This window comes from Mastomys coucha, unplaced genomic scaffold, assembly GCF_008632895.1.
Source record: "Mastomys coucha isolate ucsf_1 unplaced genomic scaffold, UCSF_Mcou_1 pScaffold5, whole genome shotgun sequence".
Lineage (NCBI taxonomy): Eukaryota > Metazoa > Chordata > Mammalia > Rodentia > Muridae > Mastomys > Mastomys coucha.
The window spans coordinates 25,173,878-25,182,375 of NW_022196911.1; the positions used below are offsets into that span (position 1 = coordinate 25,173,878).

Here is an 8,498-nt window from a genome sequence, read left to right on the forward strand (position 1 = left end):
TTAAAAAGTCAATGAAATGATTCCTAATGGTATTCTGCTATACTCAGAGAGTCATGCCTAGCTCAGTTGCCATCAGAGAGGCTTCCCCCAGGAGCTGATGGGACAGATGCAGAGACCCAAGGCCAAACATCCGATGAAGCTTGGGGAATCCTGTGGAAGAGGGAGAGGAAGGATTGAAGGAGCCAGGGAGATCAAAGACACCACGAGAAAAGCCACAGAATCAACTAACCTGGGCCCACTGAGACTGCCAGCTAGGGAGCCTGCATGGGCCTGACGTAGGCCCTCTGTACAGGTTACAGTTGTATAGTTTAGTCTTTTTGTGGGACTCCAACAGTGGGAGTAGGGACCATCTCTGACTTTGCTGCCTGCTTTTGGGACCCTTTCTTCCTATTGGGTGGCCCTGGTTAGCCTTAATAGGAGAGGAGGTGCCTAATCTGCAACTTGATATGCCATGGGTGGTTGATATCCAAGGGAGGCCTGCTCTTTTCTGAAGGGAAATGGAGGAAGAGTGGAGGCAGGGGGCAGGGTGAGGGCACAGGAAGGGACTGGAAGGAGAGCAGGGAAGGTAAAATGAGGTCAGGATGTAAAACAAAACAAAAACAAACAAGAGAAACTCTGGGCATGGTGGCATACTTGGAATCCTGTGGCTGGGAAGGTGGGGACAGAGGCCTACTGATGAGCCAGCTTAGGCTAATTGAGCAAACCCCAGGCAAGTGAGAGACATTGTTTTTTTTTTTTTTTTTTTTTTTTTTTTTTTTTTTTTTTTTTTTTTTTTTTTTTTTAAGACATCTGGTTTCCACACATGTGTGCATACACACACACACACAGAAGTGAGAAAGGACAGCCAGTATCAGCGATAGGGCAGCACTGTGACTCTTAACTACTAAAGAGGGATGAAGACGTATTTCCCCAAGGGGGCAGTTTTCTATTGCTTAGACAAACGGAGATCTGTTACCCCAAGATCTCAGCCATTCCTCTTGGCAGCAGGTTCTAGGCACAGGAACAGTAATGGCCTGAGAAGCCTGAATGGGGACAGGCTAAAGTCCAAGGCTGCAGCTGACTGCACCCACATGGCACTTCAAACAGCAGGAACGGAGCTGACCTGAGGTGGAAGGTGAGCCTCCAGGACATTCCCCACTGGGCACAGTCATGTGAACTGTTCTTTTGTTACCTGAAGGTAGGATGACAAAGTATGCCTGGCTGAGGGAGGATGCAAGCTATGCTGCACTTGTTGCTTTGTCTGTGGGGAGGGAGCCTTGCAATCCTCCTTCTCTTCCTTCTTCCCTTCCTCTCTCTCTCTGTATATATGTATGTATGCATATGTCTGTGTGTATGTGTAGGTCAGAGGTCAATCTTAGATGTCATTCCTCAGGGTATTACCCTTTTTTTTTTTTTTTTTAAGCTGTGTGGTTGTGGCTCACACATTTAATCCCAGCACTTGGGAGGCAGGGGCAGAAGAATCTCTATGAATTCGAGACAAGCCTGGACTACAGAGCAAGGACAGCCAAGGACAGCCAAGGACAACCAGGACAACCAAGAGTACACAGAGAATCCCTATCTTGAAAAACCAAAAATAAAAACAAACACTCAAAAAGAAACCCCCTGCCATAAGAATCCAACCCAACAACAAAACAGGTGTCCTGGTTTTGCCTGGAGCTCACTCATTTCTCCAGGCTGTATGTTTCCAGCTCTCTAGGGCTAGGGCTACAAGCATATCTTATCACATCTCATTTTTACAAATGGGTTCTGGGGACTTAACTCCGGTCTTCCTGCTTTACTGACTGTGTTATCTACTGATTCCTATGTTTATCTTTTTTTATTATTATTTTTTCTGAGGTAGGATTTCTCCATGTAGTCCTGAGTATCCTGGAACTCTCTCTCTCTGTAGACCAGGCTGGCATTGAACTCATAGAGATCCACCTGACTCTGCCTCCTGAGTACTGAGATGTGACACCACCATCTGACATCTTTAGATTTTAAGATTACATTTATTTGCTTGTTTTTATTGCGATCAAGATTGTGTGTGTGTGTGTGTGTGTGTGTGTGTGTATAGCGGTAAATGTTCATGCATATATCATGGCCTGCATGTGTGAAGGCTAGGGGACAACTTGTATTCTCTTTTTCCACCGTGTAGGACCTAGGTCCTCAGGCTTAGTGACAAGGATCTTAGCTGATGAACCGTCTCACCAGCCCTCCCACATCCTATATTTATCTCTCAAAGTTTTCCTGCTATTTCCTGGATCCCAAGGGGGTGGTGCCCCTTACCCAGAAGGAATGAACTTGTGTAGAGAGAAGTTAAGATGACGGACAGTGTGGTGAGGAGGATCCACCTCACCATAGGTGCCAAACCCCATGGCGGGCACCCCAAAGCTCAGGCTGCCTTACCCCAACTCTCCCAGGCACTTTATTTACCTCCCTTGACTCCAGAATCACAGACAAACTCACGGCTGCTTTAATGCATTTTATTGAGCCATAGCAGAGAGTGGCCGCCTGCAGAGTGTAGCTACCTGAGAGAGGGAACAGAGTTGGGGCTCAGGATGGGGAGCAGGAGAGGAAGGCAGGGATGCCACCCAGGCAGGAAGCAGCATGTTGGGAGCAACAGAGGTCACCCTGGATGTGACTCAGAAGTCCTTGGGGACATAGCGGTGAATCCAGTCCAAGTAATAGGTGACCCGGGTGTAGATGCCAGGCCTGTTGGGCTGTGCGCAGCCCTCACCCCAGCTCACCACGCCTGCCTGCAGCCAGGTGTCTTTTACCTTGCAGACCAGAGGTCCTCCAGAGTCGCCCTAGAGAGGATGGGGTCAGTACTCATGTAAAGGCTGGGTGGGGGTGGCAGAGTAAGGGGACAGGATCTCACCTGGCAGGAGTCATGCCCTTCATTCCCAGCACACAGCATGTCGTCACGGACAATGTGGACGTTGTCACCTGTGATGAGACCTTTGTGATACTTCAAGTCACAAAGGTGGTTTTCTACAATGGGAACTTGCACCTCCTTCAAAGGAAATGGCGGCGGCAGGTTTACTGTGGGTGAAGGAAAGACCGACCTGTGAGCAGGGTGCCGGGTGGTTGGCTGGGATGGGCTCAGCTAACCCTGGTCTCTGAGGGTAGTTCTGCTCAGAAGTCCCTCTTTGAGCCGGGCCCACTTCATTCAGCTCTGCCAACCTGGCTTCTTTCTCCAGCCATCTGGTCAGTGAAGGGGAGGGGCACAGGCAATCATTTCCTCTTAGCACGGCTGGCTCTGGCCTAGGCTGCGTAGAGGATCCCAGTGGAGCCCTGGTCCTTGGACACTATTCTCAAGCTCCACCTCTGTGTATGGGGGGATTAGATCCTTCCTGTGGTCCATAGCCAGGGCCTGCCTGCTCATGGCCGTATGTATCTCTAAAGCTCTATTTTGAGTTTCAAAAGAAATTAAGCAAGACCACTAGGGAGAAGGGAAACTCCTAAGGGAGCTGTCCAGCCCTACAGAATACCTGTGGCCTGGGCCACAGCCCATGAAGTGCTGGTCCCTGAAGTTGTAACCAGTGTGTGTGAGATATTATTGGTAAGTGTGATTTGACTCTTCCTCAACCAAATGTCCAGAATACAAGCAGACTGTGGCCCCTTCAGACATGAAGCGTCTGAGATTAGAGGGATCGAATGACTTATCCTAGCTACGCTGGGGTATCCTGGCTTATGGATCCTGAAAGCCCTGTTGTTCTGATGCCTTTACACTTCCTAGGTCTTCAGATTTCCATCCTACAAGTCGGAGGGAAGCCCTGTGCTGGGGATGTGGCCACACCCTTACCTGTCTAACCTCAGTTATCTCTACCACATACCATCATTGTCGATGTTACCCCAGCCTGTCACCCAGCACAAGGTCCCTGAGGGGAAGGTCTCTGAGGCAAGAGGCAGGGGGACAGGGTGGACATAGTCGGAAATGTTCACAGGGTTTGTGAGTTTCAGCAGGGCAATGTCTGCCCCATCCTGGACGATGTAGAAGTCAGGGTGTGTGATGATCTGGCTCACAGTCAGCAGGTGGTCATGGAAATACAGGTACTGCTTACGGAGCTGTACTCTGAGCTTGTTGGGGTCGGCAATAGTCCTAAAGAGAAGAGATAGTCATTTAGGAAGCCTGTGTCACTTCCAGAAACCCAGAGATGGTGTGTGATGATCCCATCCTACCCCACTCTCCGACCCATTCCTTGTCCCACCCTGCCAAGCCCAGAGAGACTCACGGTCCCACACAGTGTGCTGCAGTGAGCACCCACTGTGGGTGGATGAGGGAGCCACCGCAGAAATGCATCCAGTAGGTGTCATTGGCTCGCAGGCTCACCTGCCAGGGCCACTTGTTCCCAGGTGCCTCCTGTCCCCCTACAATGCCCTCTCGTGATATAGCTGGACCTGGGGATAGGACAAAGCCAATCTTAGTATCCTGGCCCATGAGCTACAAGGGCCAGGGAGGGGCCAGGGGAGAACTCACCAGGGGCTGCATGCACCAGGCTGGACAGGAGGGACAGTGTCAGCAGCAGCAGCTTCAGCATTTGGACACAGTGAGGACTGGTGTGGGCCCAGTTGGAGGTGAGGGTTAGGCTAGGCCCAACAGGTTGTGGGGTGCAGAACAAGCCAGGAATGTGGGAGCAGGAAAGTAGGTACATTCCAGGATCTTGAGGTCTCTAGTGGCTTGGCCACTCTGCTTCAGGGTCTGGGAGAGATCACCTTAGCTGTCTTTGATATTCTCGACCCAGCCTCAAGTTCCCTATTTATCCTTCCAGATCAGGGTCAGGTGGGAGGAAGGGCATGCCACCCTCCAATCCAAGCCTGGAGGAAATGAGTGACTCAGACTCAGGGCACAAGCGTCTGGGCCAAGAAGGGGCTCTGTCAACCTTCTGCTCTATTAGACCCAGATCTGTGGATAAACCCTGTACTGTGGCCTCTGGGCCCTGTCTGCTGACTAGGAGCATGTGCTTATCCAGTGCATCTGCACTTTAGCAGCAGAGGGGGGCAGCACATGGAGAGGAGGGGATGGCAGAGAGGCCACCAGCCTCCCCTCAGGCACTTGCCACCCCTGCGCCTGTTCCTGGCTGACCACTCTCTTGTTGATCCACCCTACTCTGTGACTCCTCTTGGCCTACTGATCACTAGTCTCTAGCCCTCTCCTTACCTTGAACTCCTGTCCCTCCCTGGCCTTCCTCTTTCCTGCCACCTTCTGGATCTCTCTTGTTCCTCATAGGTTCTAAGCCCCACTGGGCTGTGCTTTCTGCACACCCTAGCATTTCCATTGGAACTCCTGGAGGCAGCAAGAGGTGGTCAGAGGGTGTCCTGCTCTGTCTTTCTGCTTCCCACTGGTTCTCTAACATATGCACACTTTTTAAAATAATAATGTTTTTGCTAATTCTTTGAGAATCCATACAATGTATTTTGATCGAATTCACCTTCTTCCCCAACTCTTCCTATAGCAACCTTTCAATCCTCACCAACCTACCCATCCAACTGAGAGTTTTCGCCCTGCCTCAACTCCAGTTTTATTGCCCAGCTACTGTTGGGAGTGGAGCCTGCCCTAGAGTGTGGTCAGCCTGCCAAGGGTTGCATCAGTAAAGAAAAGTGAGCCTCCTTCTCCCTTCTCAGCAGCTAACACATGTCGACAGCTCCTCGGCTCTTGGTAGGATTTTGAGTTTAAACCCCTGTCTCCATGCTAGGATTTTGTTGAGCCTGAGCTTGTGCAGGCCTTGTGCATGCTGTCACAGTTGTCATGGGTTCCTGTGTGCAACTGCCCTGTTGTATCCAAAGATATTGTTTCCTTGAGGTTGTCCACCACCTCTGAATAATAATCTTTCTGCCCACTTTCCTGAGCCTTCTGGGGAGGAGTGCCCAATGTGCAACTCATTTGTGGCTGAGCACTGCACAGTCTCTTATTCTCTCTACACTGGACAGTTGGGGCCTCTGTGTTAAGTGTCTTCTCCACTTCTCTGAGGAGGATAGAGAGATGCATTGGCCTATGGATATAATAAGTCAGTAGACATTGTTTTGACACAATGTCCATTTAACTAAATAATAGGTTCTTCCCCAGGGCTTATGAACTATATACAGCCACCAGATATTGATCCTGTTAACAGTGCCAGGAAAGGGTTCTATCTCTTGGAGCAGGTCTTAGATCCCAAACTGAAAGAGGTTGGTTACTTCTGTGTTATTATTGTTACTCTTGCCACATGAGCATATCTTGCTAGGCCAATCATTGTAGCTTGCTGGGCGAGAGGGATGATTACTCTTCTCTTCTGATGTTGTAATTAGCACCTTTCTGCACTATGAAAACCAGCCAATAGGGATGAAGCTTCTAGGCCAGTCCCAGTTTGATTCCCTCATGTTCCGTGACTCAAGCACGCAGGTCTTTGGCAATAGGGTCTCCCTGTCAAATTCTGGAGAGTATCTGGGTGGTGGTGATGCACACCTTTAGTCCCAACATTTGGGAGGCAGAGGCAAGTGGATCTCTGAGTTCAAGCCCAGCCTGGTCCTGAGTTCCAGGACAGTCAGGACGACATAGAGAAACCATGTCTCAAATAAGAATATATTTTCATAGCCTAATAATGCTTGCAGGGCATCTATGGGATCTCACTGCAACTCCATTCCAGGTACTGGCATTTTTAGATGTATGTATGTTTTAGATGTATGTATGTATGTTTTTAGATGTATGTTTTTAGATACATGTAGTGTATCACATGTGGTTGAGGTATTCTTCCCCTACCCCCACTGTAGGGTTATTTGATTAAAGAATTTTTTATATATGTATGTATTTTAGGAACCTTCTATGATAGTAGGTTTCTGTATACCCACCAATGGATGAATGGATAATAAGAATGTGGTACATCTACACAATGGAATATTGAGCTGTTAAGAAAAATAAAATTAATTCATGTGTGATAGTTCACACCTTGGATATCAGCACTCAGAAGGTAAAGCCAGGTGGATCTTTGTGAATTTAAGGTCACCCTGGTCTACAAAGGGTGGGTACTTCCAAAAGAGGCAAGACAGAGCATAGTGGTATAAAGGGTTAAAAGAGGCACAGAGCAGGAAGGGTTAAACTCTAGTTCGTGAGTGGTGGGCAGAGTAGAAGAGGGAATATGGGGTAGGATACTAAAGGTCTTTTGAAGAGCCAACGTGCCCTCTAAAGTCCAAGACAGACAAGACAGGACTCTCATGAGCTCACAGGTGGCCAGAGGGTAGACAAGGAATGCATAGGAAACTCCAGGGCTAGGGACCCAGCCGACACCACCAAGCCATTTACAGGACCCTTGTCCAATGAGGGATGTTCTGCTTGGCTCAGGGTCCATCAGTGGGATCAATCAGCAGCACTGAAGATGTGGCTCTTTGTGATTAGATGACGGTTGTAGATTTCGGGACATCCCCATAGAAAGGGGTGATTTAGGCCGTCCCACCGGGGCACCTGCTACCAAACAGATTCCGTTGGGGACCTTTGCCAACATTGTGCATGGTGGAGGGCAAATTTGTTGCTGTAGAGATAGCCAGCCTTCTGCCATCTTCATGGGAGGATGAAGATGAGGAGACAGGGTCCCTGAGCTGGAGGAAAATTGTGCTGAGACTGGTGAGGGATTTCTTCTCTTGTGGGCACCAGAGCTCAGAATAACCAATTTCCATGAGTTCTTGACTTCTCCAACTCCATGATAGCAGATTTCTGGTTCCTAGGTAGGGGTGGCTAGGTCTGGGGATTCTTGGCTTCCAAAGTTTCACACCCCATGCTCTCCTGACTGGGGCAGCTCCCACCCTGCCTGAGGCATATGCTCTTTATGAGAGACTACCCAAGGGAAGCAGGGCCTTGTTTGTCAGTGTGTAGCTCTGGCAGTGTGTACAGTGGCAGAACTGATACCTTCCTTAATCCCATTTCAGCCACACATTTAACACGAGCTTATGAGCAAAGGCTGCTGGGTGTCGCCCTGCATGGAAGTCACCCTCTACCCTGGGTGATTCTGACATCATGGTCCCTCTATCTTAGCCTTTGGAGTGCTGGGGTTCCAGGCATGTGCCACCAAGCCTCACCAAGGTGGCATCATCTCAGAAATGATAAGGCTACTCTCCGTTCCTCAGTCTCTTTACATCTTTACTCCCTGACCTAGAGAATCTCAGTGGGACCCTCTAACACTGTGGGCCTATAATTTAGAACAGGAATTGGGGAGGGTGGGAAAGTCCCTGGCTCTCAGATCCCCATGTCTAATCAGCTTACTCATCAGGTTCCAACCAGTCTGAGAACGTTAGAAAGGGCCTGCCCATTAAGTGTACTATCTGTGGTGAAGACCATGGGACCCTGGCAGATGTGGTGGAGACGTCGAAGAAGTGCATCATGGGGACTTGGGACACAGGAGTGGACTTGTCTTTGTCAGATTTTGTTGGGGGTTGGGGGGGTATCGACACTATTTCTGTCTCCTTCCCCTTCTCCTCCTCCTTCCCCTTCTCCTTCTCCTTCTTTTCCTTCTTTTCCTTCTTTTCCTTCCTCCTCCTCCTCCTCCTCC

The 8,498-nt window shown here is 49.5% G+C and overlaps 1 protein-coding gene across 1 annotated transcript; it reads right to left on the minus strand.

Annotated features, from left to right (window-relative positions):
- Positions 1-2,447: 2,447 nt before the first annotated feature.
- Positions 2,448-4,717, minus strand: LOC116077731 (tryptase). Its single transcript, XM_031352476.1, has 5 exons — positions 4,460-4,717; positions 4,215-4,380; positions 3,816-4,081; positions 2,858-3,021; positions 2,448-2,786 (listed from the first exon to the last, which is right to left on the minus strand). The coding sequence occupies exons 1-5, from the start codon at positions 4,632-4,634 to the stop codon at positions 2,622-2,624; spliced, it is 936 nt and encodes a 311-aa protein (XP_031208336.1). The 5' UTR covers positions 4,635-4,717; the 3' UTR covers positions 2,448-2,621.
- Between the last annotated feature and the right edge of the window lie 3,781 nt (positions 4,718-8,498).

Excerpts from the sequence above, each read along its gene's own strand:
- LOC116077731 (XM_031352476.1), bottom strand. The coding sequence starts at position 4,634 with ATGTACCTACTTTCCTGCTCCCACATTCCTGGCTTGTTCTGCACCCCA. Across the intron at positions 4,082-4,214 it reads GCAGCACACTGTGTGGGACC|GACTATTGCCGACCCCAACA; the intron begins GTGAGTCTCTCT and ends TCTTCTCTTTAG. Across the intron at positions 3,022-3,815 it reads GGGTAACATCGACAATGATG|TAAACCTGCCGCCGCCATTT; the intron begins GTATGTGGTAGA and ends CTTCACCCACAG.